A 26,568-nucleotide genomic window follows, 5' to 3' on the forward strand; every position below is an offset into this window, starting at 1 on the left:
GTCGCCTCGAAGCATCACGCTACATTGTCGAATGTGGTGACAAATGAGCATGGGCTTGCAATTGGGGGCACGGGGTAGTGTAGCACGAGAGAGCGTGGTACAAGGGAGCGTGTGAGGAAGGACTCTAGTATATGGATTGGTTATTGGAATGTGAGGTCTTTTACGGCGAAATCAATAGAAGTGGTGGTAAAAGTGATGAAGAAAAGATGTGTAAACATCATGTGCCTCCAAAAACAAGATGGACAGGAGAAGGAGCTCGAGACTTGGTTTTGGGGTATAAAGTGTGGTACATTGGACAAGAAATGTACAGGACTGGGAATGGTGGAGCTACGAATGAAGTTGGATTGATTCTTGATGAGAGGTTGTCAAAAGAGATGATCGGGGTCTATTGGAAGAGTAATATGTTGATAAGGGTGAAGTTGCTAAGTGGCAAGGAGATTGTTAATGTTATTAATGCTTATGCTTTCCAAGTTGGTTTAGATGTAGAAAAGAAACGACAATTGTGGGAGGACTTAGATTAAAAATTCTACAATGTCATTCTTTAAAAATGACACCACAACTTGCTGATGCGGCAAAATCTGATTGACCTATATTTTGTATTTTTATTTTCATTTTGAATTATTTTTAATGTCCATAATGTATTAAAATTGTATTTTTTTTTGTATTCTTTTTGGTACATGTATTTTTTTTAGAAATACATAATTATAAATTATGAAAATCAAGTTTTATAATAAAAATTAATTTTCGGATCATAATATGCTGCCGGAGAAGAAGAATGACTGTCGGAAACATTGCCTGAAAACCGCCGGAAAACTGACTGTATCCTTCCCGAGAAAGTCGCCTGAAACCTTCCTAAAATTGACCAAAACCGATCCTAAAACCGTCGCCAAATAGTCCAAGAACTGCCATGCCGGAATGCCTAGAAAACCGCACCAGAAACCCACCCCAAAACTGATCAGGAAACCCACCCCGAAAGACCCCTAAAAAAGCACCAAAAAGGCACCTAAAATACGCCTAAAGCCGCTTGAAAATTCGTCGGAACCTTGAGCCGCCGCCTTAAACCTTCGCCGGGAGAGCGCCGAAACCTGCAACCTAATCGTTGTAGAACGGTTCAAAGTCTACAATTATTTGGTGTTCTTCAATTGACAATTGTGTTCACTTTAACTTCTTTTGATAGCACAAGCAGGCGGCACACAATTAACGATGATGGACATATTTTTTATACCTTCCTCAGCCTCATGTGTTCTTCAATTAAAGATGATGAACACAATTGTCAATTGATGAAGAACACTGAATATTTGATTTGCAATTTTTATTTATTTTTTTAAGTTTGATTTTCAGAATTTTAATTATAATTTAATTTTTGGAAATGATATTTTTAAATTATTCTTTATAATAATACATGTATTTACAAGTATATATACATGTATAGTACATTTAGCCTTTTAAAAATAAATAAAAAAATTGACCAATTATAACTTGACACATCTTTATGTTATGGTGTCATTTATTGAAAAATGACACTATAGAAATATCCGGACTTAGATGAGGTGGTAAAGGATGTCCCCCCACACAGAGAAACTATATATTGGAGTGGAATGGGCATGTTGAGGTAAATCGAGATGGCTTCGAGAGTGTTCATGGAGGCTTTGATTATGATTAGAGGGACGTAAGTGGTGAGGCTGATAACACGATATTATACATGATTTATATGCGATATTTGGTCATGTTTTATTGTGTTTTCTTCATTCTCTTAATCTTTTTGAGCTATTATTCTTCCTATTTCGATATTGCTCTTCTCGGTTTGTTTGTTTTTGTTTTTATAGGAATAGGGCTCGATTTGCGTGGAATTTATTTTAATCGCGAGATACTTCTTTATATGGAGCGTTTCTAGCACCAATGGAGCATCAATGAAGCATTTAGGCAGCCTACTCCACAGCTCGGTTGTGGCGTGTAATCTGATGGCCACAACCTGGTTGTGGGCGTCCATTATTGGAGCAAAGGAGAGGCGAAGACAGCCCGCTCCACAGCCTGGTTGTGGCGGTTTTCTTCGTGCCACAACCTACCTGTGGCAGATCGTTTCGATGGCGTTTGAGAGTCCTATTTAGATAAAAATATCTACTTTTATGCTAGGATATAAATAGGTTTTAGATAATCTTTTATTTATCACTTTATCACTTTTTCAGATATTATTTTTAGACTTCCTTTTGGGGTATTACGTTCTTCCATATATATTATTTTCTAGGGTTTTGCTTTCAAGATTCAAGATTTCATAATTAATTCCAAGTATTGATTTCTTCTCTCAATTCTCTTATTTTATTATTGTTAATTATGTTTTCTTTATTGATTATAGTTCTTGATTTCATTAATATGTGTGAGTAGTTTCCCTATTCCAAGATCTAGCGGAACCCGAATATGATTAATGCTTGATTTAGTTCTTTAAATTCTCTAATGATAATTGCAATTGATATGCTTAATTGATTGTGCTCATGCCAATACTATATTAAGGATAATTGGTATTGTTATTAATCCATTGTTTTAATCGCAACGGGAGTTGGGTTTTGACGGGTTTGAATAAATCAATTAAGGGTTTGAAGTTCATCACGGGAGTAGTTGAATGGATGATTAGGAAGTTAGAGTAATGTGCTCAAAGTTTTTAATTTACATGATTCCACGGAAGTAGGCTTGATTGTGATTAGGGAAGCCATTGATAACTCGGGAGAGACCATTGGTAATATTCAGGGATTACTTTTCCTCTTTAATCAATTGAATTATATGTTAGGGGTAGAACTATTATTGCATTAATTGTATTCGTGGTAATGCTTGATCTTGGATGTTTTTATTATTTGATTATCATTTTTTTAGTTAATTGTCGTTCTTGATATTTAGTTATTAATTCTCAATTATTTGATTTGGTTACTTGCTTAGTATTTACTTGAGTCTATTTAATTAGTTGAACCATAGTCTCTTGGGATCCGACCCTTGCTTGCCCGTCTACATAGTAGTGGTCTAGTTAGGTTTATTTTTGTTAGGTACGCGACACGCCTATCAGAGGCATATATATATATATATATATATAAAGAAAAAAAAAAGATAAATAATTGAATCACACAAGGAAAATTTTAGAGGCAATTAAAACCATATCAATAACGACATATAGGTAAACAAACATTTTATAATGATATAATAGTCCTTACACTTTTCATAATTGATTTTTCATACTTTTTAAAAGGTAGAAATAGTGATAACCGAAGTAACCTGAAATGTTTTTTTAAAAATTGAAAGTTACTGGATACCCTAAGTGGCTTGACCCAATTTTACCCCAATAAAATTAAATCTACAACCCAAAGTGAAATTACTTAATGCCCAAAATGATCTGAACCAAAATTATAATTCATCAATCATCAATAATTCATCAATCAATCAATAATCAATCAATCAATCAATCAATAACTATATACTAAAAGACACACCAGCAATGACACATGTCTGTTTTTGGTGTGTCCTTAGTATTTTCTTAAAAAAAATATTTAATAGAAAATTATTTAAGGAAATTATTTGTAAAATTTAATTACTATATAAAAATAGAAATGATATTTATCTTTTTTATTTTTATATATATTCACATTCAATTAACTAATTAATATGGAAAATAGAATAGTAAAATATAATCTTTGTAAATATTTTTTAAAAAATACAATCTTCTAATATAAGTTTTTATGTGGCATACATAATATCCGTTTCAAGGATACAATTGAGATAGACAAAAATTAATGACTAAAAACGAGATATTACAATATATGATCACTGATAAGTATATACGTACATAATTTTTTTTATCAATAATCGTGCATGACACAAGACCTAACCTAGTATTTAATATTGTAGAACAACTGAACGAATATCAAAGTTGGGTATGTACCTCTTATAGGCTTCTATCACAAAAAAAAAAAAAGGTTGAAAACTTTTTAAAATGTTAAAAAAAAAAAAAAATGTATATTAGTTCAGTATCAAGATTGTCTTTACATAAATGCTTTGACAAATTTTTAAAGCTTAATAATATTAATATCATGATTTTGGCTTAAAAATAAAATAAGAAGCAAAAAGTATACAGAGAACGAAAAATAAAATTCTTTTAGTCATACCTATTACACTCTGTATTATTTTTGAATTCGTGTTTAAATATATAATTTTACGATTTAAAGGTCTGATCTTTAAAAGTATTGATTGATTTTATAAAAGTTGTTTAATTTATAAATCACTTGATTGAGTTAGTTTAAATATACAGCTCCTGAGTATTTGATATTATAATTGTCCCTCTACCCGGGACTGGTTAAGTAAGACCATGAGCTTTGTATGATCTAGTATTTCCTCGAGTATAGTTTAACTTGCTTGGGGGTGTGCACACTTAGGTGAGGAAAATTGGTTTTGGAAATATATCTTAAAATTGAAAAGTTTATAAATTGGAAATCTATTGGTTTAAAAAGCTTCTATTGACAGATATTACTACCCTTGAAGGTTTAATTTTTGGAAAGTCTAATTTCGAAAAGTGACTAGTGGCAAGTTTAAATTTAAATGGTTATTTTGAAAACATGTTTGTCTAATAAGAGTATTTACATGCCTTGCACTTATATGTACTTAGCGTTTTGCTAATTTGTTTTCCTCTTTGTTTTGGTTCGCCCTGTTTAACATTTTTGGTAAGTAATCTTGATTTCAGGTGTGGAGTTGTTCGAGAGCATGCTTGAGTCGGGATTGGGATCACATAGTTAGGAGTTAATTTTATTTATGACTGGACAAGTCTTTATTAAAGTATTTGAAACAGTTGTTATGGTTATTGATATTATCATTAATTTATAAAAGTTTGTTAATTTTTTCGCCGCAATTTGAGTAATTAAATAAGCCTTATGTTTTCAAGTGGTGGTAATACACCCAAGTCTGTATCTACGGTATTTGTATGCGTATAAATATAGTATTTACGTAGAGGGAGTTTGGGGGTGTTACATACCACCTTTTGCACTATAAGTGCAAAATGATACACCAGTCATCGGAAAAGTGTCGTGATGAATATTCCGTCTATATTTATTTATATATTTTTGTTATTAATTTTCTGTTTTCTTTTCAAAATACATATTATGTTAACAATTTTCTTTACAGTTCAATCCAATTTAATAATGCCCCACATTCACCAACCAAAATAATGTGGAATTTTTTTTGATTTTTAAACAATTTTTAAACTAATTATTTCAAAATAATAATGCTTTTAAATACCCTATTTACTATTGTGTGGTACTAGAAATTGCTACAGGTATTTAAAAAAAAACACATTTATATACATATGGACAATTCAAAAAAATAAAAAAAAAGAAGAAAAAAAAGCCTAACAAAGGGGTGAGCCATTATCTATTCAAAAAAAGGTGGGGCATTAATAATTTGGAATATAAACGAAACTGTTAACATAATATGTACTTTGAAAAGAAATTAAAAAGAAAATTAATCTATAATAATAATAATAATAATAATAATAATAATAATAATAATAATAATAATACAAATAGATGAAATATTCCTCGAAATAGTTTTTTTGTTGACCGACGTACTATTTTGCACATATATATAGTACAAAAGGTGGTATCACTAAGTAAGTAGTTGAGTTCGTATTATTTTGCACATACCGTTGATAGTGGATATTATTTTAAGCCAATTTTCCAAAAAAAAAAAAAATAATAATTCAGCAAAAATGGTTGTATATAATTGTACCTCTGGCTTGATTTATCCAACACCTATCCACTATGATAGGTAGTTTCACAAGAAAATGTCAAATTGTAATTGAGGAGGCTCTCATCATCTTATACTCTTTGTATGGCAATTGAGTACTTGACCAAACATATTGTGGTACACTTGTCTACCAAAGATATGTCCAAAATTGACCATATTCATTTGATTTTTCTACTTTAAATGAAATTTAATCAACAAAAAAATTGTCATTAATAATACAATCTTTGACCTTCTTCTTCTTCTTCTTTTTTTTTTTTTTTTTTTTTAATATAACCTTTGGATTATACCTGAATATTACAATATTTGGGGGGTTTTAATTTTAAATAGGCAAAAACTAGTTGTAACCTGTAAATAGGCAAAAACTAGTTGTAACCTGTTTAACAGGTTAACTATGCCACGTGTTTCCCTATGATTGACTATATTTTTTTTTTTTTTTGAAATTTCTCTCTCCTCCCCACCAAAACCACCACTGCAAGGCTCCACCACCTCTGGCGACCCACCTTCGTCACCAGACCATCAAAAATGTGTCGTCGACTAGCCCTTTAATCGTCCTTTTCCTTCGCGACCACCAACTGCCTGAAACCCAGCCCTGAAAACTATAAAATTAGCCTGAAACCCAACCCCGAAAACCATACACCCAGCCCCGAAAACTAGAAACTCATAGGCCTCGAAACCCCACCCTTTTCCTGGCCACCGCTTGCTCACCCCACCGTTCACAAGCCTCGACCCCCTACCCCTCCACGAACCCAAAACGGCTTCCACCCTTATCGAACCCTCTCAAAGCATGTCGAGGTCGGGCTCAGGGTTGCCATTTCCTTGCGTTAGTGCCGCCATCGTGGCGTTTGCCGGGGTTAGGTGTGTGGTAGGGAGGAGGGTCGTCGGCGAAAGGTGCTGCTGGTTGGGGCTTGGTTTTTTTTTTTCTAATATTTTTTTATCAAAAATATTTATTTTGAAAAAAATAATAAAAAATTGTTAGTTTAGACCAATTATATAAAGACACGTGTCATAGCTAGACAACTTGTTTAATCGGTTACAAGTTTTTTTTTTTCTCGTTTAAAATAGAGACCCCCCAAAGGTTGTAATATTCCCTTGTTTATAATTTGTTTTCTCCATTTTCTTGGCAGATTGTAATTCGATAGGATTGATAAATTTTTTGTTTGTGAATTACACAAGTATTACAAAATAAATAAATAAATAAATAAATAAATAAATAAAATCTCGAGATAATTTGAGAATTAATATTTAGAGCTAATTCTATAAGAGGGTCCCACCTTGCTAATAGTTAAAATTTATAATTAATCTTCATACTGATGTTATCATGGTTTAGCATCCAAAAAAAGTCTCCAAATTAGTAGCGAAAGAAATAATCATTGGTAGTAATAAACTAATAAACATATTTTGTGTAGTGCAATGCCTATGCAGTTCCCAACCCATTACCGATAATAATATACGCCTTGTTGTCTCAACTTTCAACTAAAAAGTACTTAACCTACTTACGTCTACACGGAGGTCATGGATAATACTTTGACTTAGCTTCATCACAATAGTCAACCATTGCACTAAATATTGATGTTAGCTTTGATTTAGACATGTTTTTTCTTATTACCTTATATTGTTAAAAAATGTTTCCATCATATAATGATCTCTTTTATATTTCCTGAAATTATTGATGTATGTAAAGTTACCCGTCTTTATCTCGATTAGAAAACCTTCCTTCATTCTCCTAATATTGCAACAAGCAGATTCGTTGTTGGCATGTAAACTAATGAAGGGGAATAGTGAAGAGAGAGAAACAAAAGTGGACAAATTGGCCTGGTCACGTGTTAACTACAATAATAGAAGCTATACTAGAATATTTATGAAATTTCCTTAAAATTGATAATTGTGACAGTATTAGATAAACAAAGAGAGTATAAAAGAAGCACACAATAGTTTTATCTTTGTAGTGCTAATAACTAAAACAAATTAACTACCTTAGCTTGTTTGCCTTATTCTTATCTACTAGGGCAATTTGGAGTGAAGATTTTGGTAATTTTCACTCATTATTATTCTCTTACTCTTCAAGGCGCCATCCTTACTAAGCTGCATTATTTGAGTGGTTAAACCATCTAGGGTTTGGATCAAAAGACACTTCTTTTTACATGAAAAAGAATGTAACTTGCTTGCTTAGGGCCTGTTCTCATACGTTGAAGTTCAGTTTAGCTCAATTCAGTTCAGCTCAGCTCCTAATTTCCTTCTCTTATAAAATATTTATTTCAGGTCAGTTCAGTTCAGTTCAGCTCAGTTCAGTTCAGTTCAGTCAATGAGAACATGCCCTAATTTCACTCAAGTAAGAAATTGCAAAATAAAGTTAGAATATTGATTGCCATATTGTGCTTCTTAGAGTTGTTTTGCTTTACAATTTGAGATACCCTAACTAACAAATACATTAGGAATTATCTTCGTAAGGAGGGCTTCATAATGTTTATTTTTCATACCTTTAAAAAAAGATAATATATAAAATAGATGTACCCTAAAGCCCTATTTACTTTACCTTAACAAGCTCGGAAGCGCACACATTGTGTGCACGGTGATAAACGACCAACATAAATTCCATGTAGATAGAAACTTGAATAAAAATAATCATCATTAAGCATTTCATTAAATAAGAAATTGAAATGATTTTAGATTTGTGTTGTTATTTTTCAGATATATAGAGACAATAGGTGTAAATTTACCTTATAAGTCATACGAACTGAAGTATGTATTTGATAGAGGAGAAATTGAGTCACACAAAATTTGATGTAATTGTAAACACATTTTTTTTTGTTTAATTTGACATTTTGATTTTATATGAGAAAAATAATAATTTGTTTTAGGTAGTTTTTTTTTTTCTTTTTATTTTTTTGTATCCCATGTTAAACTGTTTCAGGATTGTTGGCAGTTTTTTTTTTTTTTTTTATTTTTTATTTATTTTTTTATTGAATTGAAATTATTTTTGCTGAATTTAAATTAATTTTTATTAAACTACTAAAATTAATGTACTGAACTGAAATTATTTTGTTTGATTTTCTATTTAATTTTTCTTTAGAGTTATTGATTTTTACTGTACAGAAATTAATTTTACCGAATTGAACTTATTTGTATTGAATTGAAATTTTTTACTAAATATTTTATTTAAAAGTTGAACTGAATAGAGCCGAACTATAGTAAAATAATATAAATAATTAAAGTAATCTATCTATACTTAGTATTTAAAAACACAAACCATAATTTTTCATATGACACATGTCATCACAAGTTACTCACTACCACATATGACACATGTCACCCCTTTTGATTTTTTTGTTTAAGTCTTTATACATTCTATAACTTGCAAATTCAATTAAGAAAATGGAGTGTTTCATTTCCATCATAATAAAATAAAGTTGAACCAATTGATATACATCACATATACATATGAATTGAATTATATAAAAATTGTCTTTTCAACTAATAAACTTAAAATATAACTTAAACCAATATGTCATTTCATACCCTACAATCTTTATGTATATATACGTATCTAAATTTCTTTATCTTTTTCCACAGTTCTACCCTCATTTTTTTTTCTTTTAAGTTTTAACAATGAAACAAGTACTTCATATTTCATATCAAAAGTTTCAATTATTGAAAAACATACCTACATATGAAATAACCTAGATAAAAACCCGTGCATCGAACGGGCCAAAAGACTAGTTTTTTTTAAAAAGTATACTCCATAATATCACTTGTGTAGCACATATATTTCATACTTTGTAAATTTTTTTTTAGAAAGGAGTAAAAATAGACAATAACCTCAAAAATCGTCAACCTTTTACAACACATTTTTTTTGTTTGTTGATTTCCAAAAAACCATTGCTAAACATTTTTCAGAAAAATCAGAAATCAATTTTGAAAATAATACCCAAAAAAAAAAAAAAAAAATGCAAGCTTGGAGTTCAACAAGAATTAACACAAACAACCATATCAAAAGAAGTTGTTGCCGTTGTTCTTTGTTCCCGCCAACTGCTCCAATTTTTTTGGTACGCTCCAATTAAAAAACAATTAAAATTTATTTTTTTTAAAAAATCTCAGTTAATTTCTTCTTCATCTTTTTCCTTTGATCTCAGTTCAATTTCTAACCCTAATTTTCTCATCTCAAATCAAATTGGGGGAAAATGACGGAATTTAGGGTTTGCTTCTTCTATTTTACTCTCTCTCGTCGCCTTCATCTTCCCGATTACTATCAATTTGGACGGTCAAAGCCACCCAACTAACCACCTACATTTGGAATTTGGTGATTCGCAATTCTTAATTAATTTATGAATTCATGTTTATCGCAATCGAATCAATTAGGTTTTATTTAATTATTTCACGATTTGTTGCTTGAATTTCACTCACATATCGTTGTCTATCTACCTAATGAATATTTGTAGCTTCACTTTGAATTTTTAGCTTAGGTCAGTTTGATGTTATTGTTTCAGCTAATTTGACACTTTCTTGATATTAAAATTCAAAGTTTGTAAATAAAAATTTAAGTGAAAAGTCTTTTTTGTTGAATTGGTATATGAAGTTTGTAGGCGTGTGAAAATAGAAATGCCCACTTGAAAAGGAGGGAAAATTGTTGTGCTATTAATATTTCTTGGGGAAGAACAAGCGAGAATTTTAGATTATTGGATTTTTTAGGGAGAGATTGTAAGTGTAATGGGGAAGCTTGGATCACCTAAGAGTCCACATCCTCATCCGGCTAATGTTGATTTCTTGTTTGGGATGAGAGAGTGTCCAGCGAGGTGTTTCGAGGGTCCGGCCAATAATGATCATTTTTCAGGTAGAAGGGTGTTAGGATCAGATTATCATTGGTGCAAGAATTTTCTCTTTGGTGGTGTATATGGTAATAATAGTATGGCAGCAAAGCAATCAAATTGTAAAGGAGTATATGGCGGGAAAAGGCATAATTGGTTTCACAGGCAATTAAGGTTGTTTGGTTTTGCTATTGGGTTGATGGGTTTGTTCTTTTGGTTGGATTCCCTTATGTTTGTGGACTTCAATTCTGCAAATTTTCGTAAAAGTTCTGTCTTAGAAATGAACTCGTCAAAGGTACCAAACTTTGTTATTTTTATCTTTAATCAATAGATATATATTTTAATGCTGGATAGTGTTGAGAAATTTGTAACAGATTTATCGGAAATTCGGAGTTTAGATTTGGGCCTTAATCTTCCATTCCGCGATTCTGACTTTGTTTATACGCTCAACAGTTCTAGTTTCTGATTGGATTTTCTTTTTTAATTATTATTTTTTATATAGAAATTACAACCTTAATTTATGAGTGGAATAGAACTTATTAGTTAGGAGGCATGGATAAACTTCTTTTCATAAGTTAGCTGGAAAATAGACCAGATTATTAAGTAGAAGCCTACTAATAGGAGGTTGGAATCTGTATCTTAGAGGTAATCTATGGCGGTTTTATGCTTCTCCCTGTAAATCACCTGCAAGATCCTTAAAGAATATATTCTCGAAACAACTACAGAAGTACCAAAATGAAATTTCTAGATGCTAACCTTTCCTAGTCATCTTCTATACTGCGAAGTGCGAACGTTGAGTGTAGTAATCTTGGTGTGGGTTGGTGTCTAGTTTTTTTTTTTTTTTTTTTTTTTCCCTCCCACAAGTTAGCAAGTTTTAGGAAGGATGTACAAGTAGAGCATGGTTCAGTGCCAAGGATTCTCTTTTGTTAATGTTACCACAATGGTACTTTTATTTAAACAGTGGTCTCCGATTCATTGTATAGGTAAGCTATAAGTATTTTTGAATAAAATAGAAATACTGAAGTTGATATTTTAGCAGTAGGTGATCTTCTCAGCTTGTGGTAAGCTCAATGAACTATTTTGATCCGGATGTTTTCTTTGCTGTAAAACAAACTCTTACTTGGTCTTTCTTAGCAGCAGTAACTACGCTAGCTGCTTTTAGTCAAAAGATAGCTTATAACGCTGTTTTGTGCTAATCATTTATTACATATGGTGGTCCATAGAAGTTGGCCAAAGTCAAAAGTGAGGGTTTACTTATGTGATGACTCTCTTCTGACCCTATAAATTTCTACATTAGGCTATGTGATGATTGATCACTTGTAATAGTTGAGTCGATAGCTGCTGACTTTGAGGCATCAATAATTACTATATCAATCAGATGATGGTTTTAGATGTTGGTAATTCCTGAACTAATCTGTGTCTGAGGCTCAATGATCTCTGTCGATCTCACTAGTTGACTTCCTTATTTCTATTAAATATTCCAAAGAGAAATGGACTAGTCTTATAAATTGGATCTTGTCTATGGTTCTTTCCTACTGCAATAACACCAGATGACCTTCACTATACTATAGTGTGTGAACCTTCTTACTTTTGTCTTTGTTTTTCTGGTGGTTCTCTCCAGAAACCAGGGTTTAGGATAATTATTTTACTGTTGGAATAAAATATTTTCTTCGTTTATTGGTTTTTTAACTTCATACTTCAATGTATTTGTCCCCTTGCCACTCATGTTGTCAATTACGTAGTAGTTTTTTGCATTTGGTGTATGTGAAAATTTCCTTGTAATGCATAGGGACGTAACTAAAGGGATGCCTATTGATTTTGAATATGTTCATAGAAGGATGTACGAGGTAATTCTAGCAAGGAAGAAAGTTCTCCTTTGATGTATGGCCGTCTTCTGAACTTGGCTTCAACAAGTCTTGCACAGGTCTTGCTTCAGCATCTACACTATATGCTTCCTTTACTCATATGTTTCTTTTCTGCCCTCGTGCTCGATTACTGATAAATTGAGTGCATATATTGATGATGTAGCAAGAGTTTGGACGTGTGCCAAGTAAGTCGTGGAAAGAATTATCTTCGCGAGCATCAGTGTGGAAACCTTGTGCAGACGTGCAAAGGCCAGAGGATCAAGGTAGTTACATTTTTCTATGCTACCTTACTAATTGCACCCAGTGTACAGAAATTCTTCCTTTTCAAGCCTCTTGGTCATCTAGTAACTTCCTTTGACAGCTTAGCAATAAATACAGCTAGGTGGATGCATGTGTTAACTGAGAATTTGATCTATTAGGGTTGCGCAAATTGATTTCGGAATTTTTTTGTGTACTAATATATTAAGCCAAAATTGATCCTTTTCCTTTCCAATTTCGAGGTACAGGAAGTCCTAAAAATAGCAATGGATTTATATTAGTTAGTGCAAATGGTGGTCTCAATCAACAACGAGTTGCCGTAAGTTCAAACTCACTTTATTTTCAAATCTCATCCTACTTCTTAGGCAGTTAGAACATAACTATCTGATTTGTTACTTTCAGCATCATGATGATTTTATTTTATAATCTAAAAATTATCAGAAATTATCTGAACTTACGAGAACTTATTAGAACTTATTTTATTTTCAAATTGAACTTGGGTAACCCTTTTTAACCCTAATATGACTTATTTTTCTGAAATAAGTGAATATAAAGTGATTTAAACAGGGCCTAAGAAAACTAGTTTATTCACTAAACAGTGAGCCATGAAAGAGTTTTGGGATTCTTTAGTTGATTCTCGGGCCCTCTCTTTTTATATTCTAAAAAACAGGTACTGCATTTTTTTTCAGTTGTTGGATACAATGAAAAGGTGCTGCTTAAGTACATAATTAAGTTTTATATGCACAATATTTAGACTCACCTAAACAATGACTTGACCTGATTGTTGTTGTGCAAGGCTGGGAAAACTTGTTTCTTACATGAACACATTTTCTATCAGATTGGTAACAAAATTATTAATTAAAACATAATCCTTTGTTAAATGAAGTTGCTATCAAATTGGCAACAAATCATCAGAGTATCAGACACAATAGAAGTATCACTGTATCGGATACATACAAAAATCTTTATGTAATTCTATTACGGAGTATGTAATAACCCTTAAAGATTTTTAACATACATTTGTATCCATGTGTATTTGAGGTGTTGTATGTCATGTCAGATTTGGGGTACAACAACATACTGGGGTGTTGTAGTAAATGTAGATTCATTTAGTTTTTTGTTCATTTCTTGTGTCCTTAAAAAGGAACCTGTTTGATAAGGATACCATTAGCAAAGGTGTATATTTCCTCTTTATAAAAAGAAAGGAACCTGTCTGCTGTTTAACTTTTTGTTTCAAAAACCAGAAACCTGATGGAATATTTTGGGTGTCTTCAGGTCTGCAATGCAGTTGCAGTTGCATCACTACTCAATGCAAGTTTAGTTCTCCCAAGATTTCTGTATAGCAGTGTTTGGAAGGATCCAAGGTGCGATTCCGTCTTGCTGCTACATATTTTTATAGCATTAAGCTATTAATTCTTTCTACTCTCTGCTTCCTTATGCAACCCCTTCCCTTCCCCTCCCCCCCTCCCTCCACCCCGAAAAAAAAGTAAATAGTGGAAGAAAACAGACTATTCTACTTATTTTCTTCTGTATTGATGATGGATTTAAAAATTAGACATTGGCATCTTCTAAAATGTTCAAAAGAAAATTTACACGAATTCCCTGGTTTTACTTTGTCACCTTATTATAATATTTTTCCTCTTTTCCCAACTTGTTCGGTCAAATTTACACCAAAACACTTACCCAGGAGGTGGCAACTGGCAACATTTAGATAAAAGGATGTTATCCTTTCTGATAATCTATAGTGATTAACATTTAGACTTACTTCATGATCTTTATAAACACCTCTATACAGTGGGATCATTACTGACAGTTGTGTATTGCAATTCACCATTCTAAGACAAAAGATCATCAAGCTAGTCAAGTTTACCCGTGTTTTTATAGGCTTTATTTTCAGTGATGGAAGTTTTAATTACCATTACACAAGAATATTTTAGATCAAATCTATGTGTGTTTTGAGTTATGTAATACTTGTTGCTAATTTGTGCTATGAAATAATACAAATTGACAGCCAGTTTGGTGATATTTATCAAGAAGAGCATTTCATAAACTCATTGAAGGATGACATATCCATTACCAAGGAACTCCCTCAACAGTTGAGATCAATAGACCTTGAAGCAATTGGTAGTGTAGTAAGTTGTTTTTATTTGTTGCCTTTTTGCAATCTTCAATCTCTTGAATTGGACTACAAATGTGTGGATACTTTCTCAAGTTACTTTACTTTTTAGGTTACTGATGCAGATCTTGATAAGGAGGCAACACCAACTGATTATATGAGACTTGTACTTCCAATCCTCCTGCAAAATGGCGTTGTGCATTTACTTGGCTTTGGAAACCGTTTTGGGTTTGATCCACTGCCTCCTCACCTTCAGGTTAATAACATTATTTCAAGGTTTTTTATATATGTTTTTTTTTTTCAACATATATGTAAAGATGTTACATATGTAACAAAACCATGATCGTCTAGCATTATGTTCATGTCTCCTTTTGGTTAGTTTGAATTTAAACTACTTTTCTTGCATCCTGTGGAAAATAATCAAGATTTCATCCTTAAGACTAAGTGCTCTTTTAATTAGAGTTTATGTCTTGCTTCGTTTGTGAAAGAACCTGCTTTTCTTTGCTGTCGAGGTTCTGAAATGTGATATAATGTAATTTTAATAAGCTGCTGGAAATTTTCTGGAAAATGAAAACTGAATCTTTTTTACAGTTTGGATCCCTGATCATTAGTTCTCAGTATGTTACTTTTATTAGTTCATCAAATGTTTGAAGTTCCTTACATACTGATTTATTATCTTTATTCCAGAAATTGAGGTGTAAATGCAATTTTCATGCTTTGAAGTTTGTGCCCAAAATCCAACAAGTTGGATCGTTATTAGTAAGAAGGATTAGGGAATATGACTCATCAAGAAATCGGATAGACAAGGAGCTCCTTGGAAACTTTATGCCTGACAATGACTCAAGAAGGGATAATATAAGTAAAGGTCCTTCCAAGTATCTTGCTCTACATCTGAGATTTGAAGTGGATATGGTGGCTTATTCCTTTTGTGAATTTGGTGGTGGAGAAATTGAGAGAAAAGAACTCCAAGCTTACAGAGAAACTCATTTCCCATTGCTCCTTCAACGACTTAAGGGGTTGAAGTATGTTAGCAATCTCATTCTGTCAGATGTTGGATCGTTTATTCTAAGCCAGTTGTCTATTACTTGCCCCATTTAATTTGATATAGTTCTGTATCTTGATGCTGTGTACAGGCCCGTGTCTCCTGAAGAATTGAGAATCTCTGGAAGATGTCCCTTGACACCAGAGGAAGCAGGAATTCTTCTTGCTGGTCTTGGTTTCGAGCGCCGTACATACATTTATCTTGCTGGATCTCAAATTTATGATGGAAAGTCAAGGATGAAGCCTTTCAGCAGCCTTTATCCAAATTTGGTAACCAAGGAAGATCTTCTGGCTCCCAGTGAACTTGAGCCTTTTAGGAATTTCTCTTCTCAGGTAAGCTGTTTCAGTGATACCCATACGTAAAACATCTTTTTTATTTTTTATTATTTTTATTTTTTTATTTTATAAATCTGAAAGTAGGTCACGCCACATATATATGGATGTTTACTCAGTTATAAATTTCAGTTCCAAAATGTTATTTACAAATCCAGAACCCAGGCTATCTTTTACTTTTGGCACAGGTCAGAGCTCCCAAAATTAACACATTTCCCCTCATTTAAGACCCCAAAATTAACCACTGCAAATGCCTATACAAACCAATTTGTCCAATTTGATCATTCTGAATCAATGCATATAATCATTCTGAATCAATGCATAGTTCAAGCAACTTCCCAAGAAGTCACTCATTTCAAAATTACATCCAGCTAAAGCACACTTATCTATTTAATACCTTGGCCTATAGGCTTTCTGAAAGAAGGTGCAACACGTTGGAAAAATGATACCATCAAACTCTTTCTAGTGCTCTTTAATCTGTACACTTTACATGGTGTTATAATAGCCATCATACTTTCATTCATCTTATAGTAATTTTAATATATCTGCATTTTTGACATATTTTAAAGGAATGGAAACCAAATAAAAGAACTGCCTTTTCACAATGATGTCAGCTAGCATTGTTATTGCGGTTATGCTTTCAAATTGAGAAGCTACCCAAAACACACACACAAACAAACGTACAGTATCATGGGCCTGAAAGGAACTGAAGCTTACCTAATATTAAAATATATTACTCAATGGCATATTAGCCGACCCCAAATCATTTTGGGACTAAGGCTTTGTTGTTGTTGTAGTTGTACTCAAAGGCATATGCAAAGCTCCTGTTCTGATAATGGATTTCCAAGTAATTATAGAATGAAAGAAGTGTATGATTGGAAAATTGGCAAAGTTATCGTGTAGCTTTACAATGGAAGCTCTGAAAACATACACCTTTTGTGTTCAAAGGCAATGCTGAGTTTTAGCGATACTCATCTGAGGCTTACTTTAGTCCTATATATCATTATATGTTTTTATAGACACAGCTTTGTTTGATATACTGGAGTAATTATTTTTTTGTGCTCGAATCCCCAATACTTTATAAATAACTAGTTACATACTGAATCTATATGGTACTCACATTGTTCAGTTTCATTCCCATTTCTAATACCGCACACAAAATGCACCAAAACAAAGCACTGTTTTTGTTTTATAAACCTCCATCCGCCAAATGCTAGTTCTGTTGTTTCATTCCCATTGGCACAAACTGATTATTTGTTCCCAATTAGCTGAATTAATTATAAATGAGCACCACAAGCTAAACCAGCTTACATTATGAGGTATCGATGCACTGCACCGCCATGGTGTATTGAAGTATGAGGTATCGATGCACTGCACCGCCATGGTGTATTGAACTATGTTTACACTTGGGGTATTGAAGACGAGACTTGTTTTGCTAAAATTTGTATTAGGCCATGTCTGTTACAGATATGTGGGTTATGTGTACTATGTTAATTCCTTTAGAAAAAGGGTTTAGTGAATATGATTCTAATATTTTCTAATCATCTTGACCATTTTGGCCTATAGGCTTATATATAGCCTGAGCAATATGATTCTAATGTTTTCTAATCATCTCCCGCAGCTTGCTGCACTGGACTTCATTGCATGTGCAACGGCTGATGTTTTTGCCATGACTGACTCGGGAAGCCAACTATCATCATTAGTATCTGGGTTTCGCACTTATTTTGGAGGCGGTCATGCTCCTACCTTGCGGCCAAACAAGAAGAGGCTATCAGCAATATTGTTGGATAATGACACCATAGCATGGAACAGTTTTCAGTATAGGGTAACAAAAATGATGGAAGAAGGTCAAAGGGTTCACGTGAGACGATTTGGACAAAGCATATATCGGCAACCTAGGAGCCCTGAATGCATGTGCAAGGCTCACTAGTCACTAGATTTTCACCTGAATTTTGCTGTGAATAAATCAACCATTCAACCTGATGAATAAGCCAAGATAAGCAAAATCTCTCTTCCACACTTTCCTTTTATTTTCGGTGGTCAGAGGGGGAGGGGGCAGTTTTGATTTTTAATTTTCCCCCCAACATTTTATACTAGATCATTGATGTAAATACACTTTATTTTTTTGGGTAAATGAATATAAAGTTCAAGGTAATCCTCCTTATTCTCGTCTGGACATAACTTCAAGAATCAAGAGTTACTTCTTGGTGTGAAAATGATACTTAGGTCTTTGACTATATATAGTATATCTCACTGCTGTTTGTCATAAACCACAACAGATATCAGTGCTGTTTGTCATCAGTAGTCAGAAACGTCAGAAGATACTGCTGAAGTGTGGACTTTGGTTAAAAAGAACAAATAAATAATTTCTATTATTGAGAATTGAACCCGAAATACCGAGTTGAAATATACATAAATCAATTGCCGGGGAAGGCCGAAAGGGGCCAAAGAGCAAAACTTGATTTACTCTATGTTAATAACATTTCTCCATCATCACCAGGATTGTGATAATAATCACAATGCTATCAATGGTAACTAAACTACTTCTAAGGGGTTTATGATGGAGCGGAAAACTGGTTTAAGGGTTTTAAAACTACTCCTCTGTCCCCTCTCTTTAAGGCTCAACCACGCTTTATGATGGAGGGAAAAAACGGTTGAGGTTAAAGGGAAGGGTGTAGAACTCCTCATTTCGACTGTCTCCTTTGAACGTCCGGAATTTGACCCACCATGGCATTCCTCTGTCTTTAGCACTATCCTTGTATTCAAGGGTGTTGTCTAGGAGAACTGAGATAATCAGTGCTACTGCCGGTGAAGAGGAGAAGATAGTATTGAGGAAGTCATTGAACTGCAAATTACAACCACCAAAGCTAGAGTTATTTTTTGCTGGGGAAGAAAATTTAGCAGGAGGTAGAGGTTTAAGTAGGAGTAATGTTCTTACCCATCCAGCCCTGGTATGAGAAGGTCCATGTAGAGCGCTGGCCGAGTATTCTCTAAAATAGTTAGGAATAGACAGACCAAGAAACATAGATACACCAACAATGAAAAGATTTCTCATTGAGTTCATATTTGTGAACTGCAAGAATGATAGCCCGACGGAACCTGGAAAACCATCAACCAACAACAAAACCAAGCAAATTAGTTTATGAATCTCTGTTGTCTACTTCCACTACACATATCCAAAATGATTGTGTGACTTACCAACAAGGCCAAAGAAAACACAGTACATTGCAGCAAATATAGTGAAAGGTATTGAAGCAAAAAGAGCCCCAAATTTTCCTGCAGATATCAATCAGAAAAACTGAGAATCTATTGACAGATTTATGATATCTTTTATAGGAGACATAAGAAGGTAGTTTAGGCCTTACCTAATATTGAAAAAAAGATCATGAAACCAGCAGAAATCTGTATAACTCTACGACTTCCGACACGAGTGCTTCCAATCAGGCCAACATTTTCTCTATATCCAATACATTTTATATTAATAATGTTCAGTTATATAGCTAGCAAGATCGCATTAAAGGAAAATCAGGGATATGCATGTAAACTCACATAGAGACAGCAGAGCCACTTAATGTTCCGAAGAGTCCACTGAGTAAGATCCCAATACCCTGTGAACAAAATCTCTATCAGTAAAAGCACACACACCCACCAAAAAAAAAAAAAAAAAAAAAAAAAAAAAAGAGAAGGGCATCCTCCAACTGTGTAGGAAGTCACTATATATAACCTGCCAGCCTATACCGCGACTCAGAACATGAGCTGGTGGGGGAGTGGCGCTTGCTAGACGAGCTGCTGCTTTAAAAGCTCCAGTTGACTAAAAAAGAAGAAATTACACACATATAATCATGTCCAAGTCGTAAATAGGAAGTACACTAATGCTTAATTTATGGTGACTTTGTATGCTACCTCAATTAGTGAGACTAGTACAGCAGCCATCATTCCAAATGCATGACCAGGATCAAAAGAAGGTGCACCCCATTGTAAAGGGTATGGGATCTTTATCCTACACAAGTAAAAATCAAGGGATGAATGAGCATTTTCCCAAAAGCGCGGGATATGGCAACAATGTAAGGAGTTTTCCATCACTGAGATAGATTCTTGGCATTAGCTTACCATGGTGCAGTAGAGATGAGGTTAGCCTTATCAGTTCGACAGTTCATTTGAGTTTTAGCAGGGCGGTGTTTGTAAGCACCACTAGCCGTCAACAGGTGTGCATATGCCCATATCACAGTAACTGATAGAACAAGAGCAAAGCGCTCCAGCATTGGCAGTCTCCTTACCTGAAAATGCTTCAGATACTGCACAAAGGAAAAGAAATTAGATTGCTAAAAGTCTTTCCCTATTTTGACTCTTTTTGTCAGACAATCACCGTCCAAATAGGAAGAACTTTTAACCATGATAATGTCCGCTAAACAAGTTACTCATTGCTAAACAGTCAAGATTTTGCATGCTTTCAAATACTTTCACTGGTTTAACTATTTGTGTATCATATCAAGCTTATCTAGTTGTTTTAGTGGAATCCACTAAAAACCAATTAGCCCCAATAATGTCCACTAAAGACTATAAATAACTTAAAAAAATTCAAACTTTGAACAAAAAGATGGTACTATCCTCCTAATCATACAAAGGTTGCAATAATATTGACAAAATACCTGAGAGAAGACAACAAACAAAATAAGCATGGGAATGCCAATTTCAACACATCGTCCCACCTGAAAATTATGCAACTATATTAAAATTTTAGAAAAATGTGCCTATTTATTTTAAGTTGAACAAGAAGAGTAAATTAATACGGAGTATTGCAGGAAAATAAATGAATTATTTAGTTACAATGCGGGAGCCGATACAACACCATTAGAAATTTGACACATCAACAAAACATGGGAGAAAATTAGGAGTCAAAATGTAAATTGAATTTAATGGAACTTGTGCCTATTATTTTAGCCAATAAAAACATTACAAATTAGAGTTGTATGTAGGGACCACATACAACAATTATATGTGTAGCCTTTACCGTTACGATGCAGACCAGTAACTAATCTCGAAATGACGTTAATTTAAAAATTAAACCATGATTAAAGACTGATTGTACTTACCACAGGAAATCCCCTATCAAGCAGACCAAAACCCACCAGTGATATAACTGGAACCATTCCCAATGGGCTAAAAAACCTGTCATACCATAAACTAATCTTTGTTAATTACAACATTACATTTTAATTTATTTCTTCCATTTCACATTTAAGTTTACAAATATTATCCAGGGTAATATTATATATAGCCCATATATAAGCATTACACTCTTGAAAATTGTATTAAATTAATATTCACGACAAAAACAACGCGTAAATTAGTATAATTAGTGTATATTTTTAGTGTATTTAATGTTTATATGTAAACCTAAGGGCTATATAAAATATTTTTTTATTAGATATCAAGTCGACTTCAAAAGTCCAAAGAATCCACAATGGCTCTTGGATACTAAAGTTGTTATTGGGCAGGACAATCTACTAAAAGTATGCACTGTTAAAAAGAACAAGCTAAGCATGTAATTGTAAATGGAAAGAGATAGAGGAAATAATACGAAGTATCTAGGTAGTATTTCATGTTAGACATTTTCTACAAACATTGAGTTAGGACAAACTTGGAGATTGATTTATTGGCCCCTATGTCACATTATTTCAATGCCCGGGGCCTATGGGTGCAACCGCGTGAACAGGCTAGAATAGGGCATCAGGCTTACGGTAATCTTAGAGATTGATTTATCACTACTCGACCCCCCTATGTCACATTGCTTCAATTGCCGGGGCCTCATGGTCTTATGGGCGCTAACAGTCTAGAGTATACTATACTTACTACGGAGTAACACATAAAAGAAAAAAATTAACCTTGAACAAATAGCCCATAACTGGCTATATCCGAGGATTATTTGCAAACTTGAAGCCACAATTAGAGCTCCTTGGACTGCCCTCATAGTACTATTAAACCTCTGCAATCAAATACAAACACATTAACATCAAGTATATACTGTAATTATTTTTGTACTAGCATAGTAAAAAATAAATATATAGTGGAATTCCAACAATATGTGCACATCATATCATATGGTAAAAGTGTAAATGGGCATCATTTTGTTGCTTTCTAGGCTTGTGATGACCATACCATAGCCTATTGGACTAACCTTTTCCAAAAGTGACATTTTGAAGATAAGTATCACATAATTTTTAAGGTATAAAAAAAAAAATGGAATCTTATGTGCATATTCATAGACAAGCAAGTATATTGTATATTGATACACTACTTACTTTACTTTCATGAACTTAAAGTTGGTTCCTTTACTAAAAGCCAATTACATAGGTGGGTCTAAATCTACTTTTATTACTTTCTTTTATTTATGTTATTACAAAAGGGCCCTCAACTAGTACTTAAAGATTATGTTACACTATACAATAGTGTAAGAGATAAAAAGATTGGAAGATCTTCAAAAGATGACACAAAAACTAACCATGTGTGGATCTTCAATCCTTGTAAAGGCGGAGTCATGGATGATGGAGATGATCGGGACCATGTAAGCGTACGACGCTCCGATCACCGTCGGTAGCCTGGTTCCGAATAGGGTTTGTAGTAGAGTATTGATTCCTTGAACAAATAGTAGTGTTTGGACTACTCTTGCTTTGTCACCCTACATTATAAAGTTTGTAAAGATATAAAAACCATGTCTATGTATTAGCACCCATGCGTTCACACAACAACAATAACCAACATGCATAAATTCCGCTAACAAAAACAAAGCAATTGCTCGTCAATTTGTACTTATAAAAAATGATTCTCTTAATTAATTATTCTAATTAAGGCGTATGTAATTTTTTTTAATCACTTTTAACAAATAAAATTGGTCATGTTTTTTTTTTTTTTTTAAATATGTAACATAAACCCCAATAATTAGGTTCGGTGCAAGAAACAACACGATTTATGTTGTGCAAAAACATGTTCCTTATTGTTAAAATTTTCATGGTAATTACTACAAACATTCCTGTCACCCAAGCATTTACAACTTAAAACATACATCAACTTTGTTAAAGTTATTATTAATTTTACTATGTGCCACAAATTACATTCATGTTTAATACTACCTCCGTTAACTATTATTTGCAACAAAGGAATATTTTATATCTCACAAATAATATCCTTTTGTTGCAAATAATAGTTAACGGAGGTAGTAATCAAATTAACTTCATTTATAAAAAAAAAAAAAAAAAAAAAAAAAAAATAAAATTAAAAAAAAATAAAAAATTTGTAAATGATTCCAAAAGTTATTCCTTAAAAAAATGATTTCAAGAATTTTTAACAAAACCCCATGATAATTAATTAACAAGGTATAAATAAAAAAAAAAAAAAAAGAAAAAGAAAAAACTTACATCAGAACCTCCCATCAAAGGAACAAGGAATGTAGGAATCATAACAGCAGTTCCTAACGATAAGATGTAATGCTGGAAACCCAAAGCAACAGCTTCCCCTGTTTCAAACCAATCAAATTAATTTTACTTATTAATTGTCTAATTAATTAAAACTTCATGTTCATTAAAATTATTGAAATGATGGGCATTAAATGTTTGGTTATATAAATAAAAATAAATGAATGAAGTTAGAATTTTTTAGAAAAATTACCCCAAGAAGGATTGGAATCAATACAATACTCTAAACCTTGCAGTTGATCCATTGGTGGGTGACTTATCTCCTCAGGTTTTAAAGGCTCCATTTTTCAACTTTTTTTTTTCTTTTTTTTTTTTTTACAAAGAAGTTTTTTCCTAAAATTTCAATTTGGAAGAAAAATGACACTCCTTTAGTAGTAAGAAATACTATCGTTTTGCCTCTAAATTGTCAAAATCGACTCTGAACGCAAAAGTTGAAGTAGAAAGGAATACAAATAGAGATAGTTACATGAAATGGAGGAAGGAGAAGAATGAGAGTTACAAAGAAAGTCAAAAGAAAATGACACACTCAATTAATGAAAGGAAAAAAAAAAGAGAGTGTAAACAAATTTGCAAATAGTAAAGCATTATATACAAGCACAAAGAGGAGCAAGTGCCGCCCACTTTTCCAAATGTGAAAGGTTTCCGTTAGCTTTTGAAAAATTCCCAGATTACCCTTTAAGGAACTGCCAAATCTCTTTGTTACCGTTGCTTTTACTGCCTTTTTTTTTTTTCACATTTAATATCACACTTTTTCTGATGGAAGTAGTACTATACACATGTACTAATATTCTTAGAAACATAATTAAGGAGGGTTAAGTTGATTGATTAATTGTAGAGTTTTGGTTTTTGCAAGAATCCTAATTTTAGTCCTCAAAGAAGGTGACATGGCAAAACTAGGGAAGAAAAAAGATGTTTTTTCCTTGATTTGTGACCCAATGACCAATGTTGTGGGTTTTTGTCTAGTCATTATTTTTAGTTATTTTTAAATTTTGACAAGATAGTCAAAGTACAATAGTTTTTAGTCTTAGTCATTTATTTTCTTTGGTAATGGGGTATGTTTACTAGGTATGTCTCTATATTAATTACTCCATACTGGGGAGTTAGGGATTACTGCTATTTTTTCCGTGTTTGTTTTTAGTTGACATGTTTCTTATTTACGGTTGTTAATAATCTTTCCGTCTCTTTATTAATGTCCACTTTCTCTTTCCGTCTCTTTAATAATGTCCACTTTCTATTATAGAGGGAGTACATAAATTTAAGGAAAATGTTATACATAGCCCTTAGGGCTACATATAAACATTAAATTTACACTTGAAAATCGTAAAAAGTTATGAAATCATAAAAATATAAACACTAATTACACTGATTTACGCGTGTTTTTGTCATGAATTCCTAATTTTATACAATTTTCAAGAGTATATTTAATGCTTATATATAGCCCTTAGGGCTACCTATAACATTACCCTAAATTTAATTATTAATACAATATATTTTTTTTTTATTACTTAATATATTAAAATTATACTACATTCGCCCCTTTTTGTTCAACTCACCTGCATCTTTTACGATCTCTAATGCATGTGATATCTTTAATTACATACTTCCTCTGTTTTTTTTTTATTTTTTTATTTTTATAGTTGCAACAGTTTGAGTTTTACACTATTTATGTGTTTTACTTTGACTAGCTTTGACGATTTATACATAAGTAAAAATATAGTCATGTGAGATCTTGTTAGATTTGTCTCGATTTGTGCAATTTTAATATCTAAAATTTATAATTTTTACATATTGGTAATCAAAGATATTAACGATCCAAAACATGCATCGGGAAGCGTGAAAAGAGAAGTGTTGGCGTATTGAAACTAAAAAAAAAAAAAAAAAAAACAGAGGAAGTACATATGAAGATTATGAAAATTCGATATTTGGATACTATTTATTGAAACCATTTTCTCACAATTGCCTTCTTAGCATCGTTGTATTCGAAGGGTTAATTGAGATTTGTTTTGCCTCTTTGAATGAGATCAAAGTGGACAAAAGTTTTCGCCTATTTGATTGAGGTTCTATTTCGTTCACGTTATTTTCTCTTATTTTAAGTGTAATAAGGTTTGATAAATTCAATTTAAGAAAAATAAGTTCTAATAAGGGTTACTCGAGTACAAATTACAACTAAAATAAGTTTTAATAAGATATAATAAATTCATATAAGAAAAGATAAAATAAGTTCAAATAAATAAAAATCAGGTGAATAAAACACACCTTAATCAAACAGGACAATTTTTTTTTTTTTTTTTTTTCACCCGGTAAAAACAACTCAAATAGGGCAATAATTTGCTCTCCTCGTTCAAAATCAAAGAGGGAAACAAGCTTAAGTCGCTTTCTTTTTCCATTACCAAGCCATGTTCATTGTGAAATTGACAATTGATAACAATGATAATTAGGGAATTAGGGATCGGTACAGAGATGTAAACTAGTCTCCCTAATATAGTTAGCAATTGACTAAATTTAATACTTGTAAACAATATTGAAAACTCACTTATGGCCTTAGTCATTTTGGACAAAAGGTAAGCATAAAATCATAGCAATGCCAAAATCATAGCAATGCCAAAATCATAGGTTTTAAATTCAAACCAAGTTCAAACTTCAGAAGTACATTATATTCCATAAAACAAGTTTAATCGAAGTTGTCAAAACTACATTCATCAAAGATGATGCAGCTTTAATAGAAAAGTTAAAGGTTAATTTTAAAGACATTACAAAACATAGTATCTTAAGCTCTAATTTTAAATAAATAATACTCGACTTTGAGATTTTGGGTATAGTATAAAATGGTTTTAGGCTGGGCTAGGGCGTGAGCCTAACCTATGGGTTTTAGGGTTGCATAGGCCCAGCCCAAGCACAATCCTAGC

The 26,568-nt window shown here is 32.6% G+C and overlaps 2 protein-coding genes across 4 annotated transcripts; one reads left to right on the forward strand and one right to left on the reverse strand.

The window, feature by feature from the left end:
• The first annotated feature begins 9,580 nt into the window (after positions 1-9,580).
• On the forward strand, positions 9,581-18,345 carry LOC145635078 (O-fucosyltransferase 8-like). Of its 3 annotated transcripts, XM_081686371.1 has the most exons (11): positions 9,581-9,818; positions 9,968-10,072; positions 12,412-12,501; positions 12,606-12,705; positions 12,949-13,019; positions 13,976-14,064; positions 14,712-14,832; positions 14,929-15,072; positions 15,504-15,838; positions 15,950-16,190; positions 17,812-18,345. In XM_081686371.1, exons 1-11 carry the CDS (start codon positions 9,720-9,722, stop codon positions 18,118-18,120), a joined length of 1,704 nt encoding a protein of 567 aa, XP_081542497.1. In that variant the 5' UTR covers positions 9,581-9,719; the 3' UTR covers positions 18,121-18,345. The 3 variants fall into 3 exon arrangements, with proteins under 3 accessions (XP_081542497.1, XP_081542498.1, XP_081542496.1); XM_081686372.1 differs by having other exon boundaries at positions 9,745-10,072; positions 12,367-12,501; XM_081686370.1 differs by lacking the exons at positions 9,581-9,818; positions 9,968-10,072 and adding an exon at positions 10,375-10,872.
• Positions 18,346-18,543: 198 nt separating this feature from the next.
• Positions 18,544-24,272, reverse strand: LOC145635079 (nucleobase-ascorbate transporter 2-like). Its single transcript, XM_081686373.1, has 14 exons — positions 23,856-24,272; positions 23,606-23,703; positions 22,693-22,869; positions 22,076-22,176; positions 21,284-21,359; positions 20,840-20,899; positions 20,301-20,485; positions 20,094-20,190; positions 19,915-20,001; positions 19,740-19,798; positions 19,556-19,647; positions 19,389-19,466; positions 19,129-19,289; positions 18,544-19,035 (listed from the first exon to the last, which is right to left on the reverse strand). The coding sequence occupies exons 1-14, from the start codon at positions 23,944-23,946 to the stop codon at positions 18,823-18,825; spliced, it is 1,575 nt and encodes a 524-aa protein (XP_081542499.1). The 5' UTR covers positions 23,947-24,272; the 3' UTR covers positions 18,544-18,822.
• Positions 24,273-26,568: the final 2,296 nt, after the last annotated feature.

This window comes from Chenopodium album, chromosome 6, assembly GCF_948465745.1.
Source record: "Chenopodium album chromosome 6, dcCheAlbu1.1, whole genome shotgun sequence".
Taxonomy (NCBI): domain Eukaryota; kingdom Viridiplantae; phylum Streptophyta; class Magnoliopsida; order Caryophyllales; family Amaranthaceae; genus Chenopodium; species Chenopodium album.

Coding starts and splice junctions, on each gene's coding strand:
- LOC145635079 (XM_081686373.1), bottom strand. CDS start 23,946: ATGGAGCCTTTAAAACCTGAGGAGATAAGTCACCCACCAATGGATCAA. Junction 23,704..23,855: donor TGATTCCAATCCTTCTTGGG/GTAATTTTTCTA, acceptor GGTTTGAAACAG/GGGAAGCTGTTGCTTTGGGT. Junction 22,177..22,692: donor GGATTGAAGATCCACACATG/GTTAGTTTTTGT, acceptor ATTTGATTGCAG/AGGTTTAATAGTACTATGAG.
- LOC145635078 (XM_081686370.1), top strand. CDS start 10,480: ATGGGGAAGCTTGGATCACCTAAGAGTCCACATCCTCATCCGGCTAAT. Junction 10,873..12,411: donor TAGAAATGAACTCGTCAAAG/GTACCAAACTTT, acceptor ATATGTTCATAG/AAGGATGTACGAGGTAATTC. Junction 12,502..12,605: donor CTTCAACAAGTCTTGCACAG/GTCTTGCTTCAG, acceptor TTGATGATGTAG/CAAGAGTTTGGACGTGTGCC.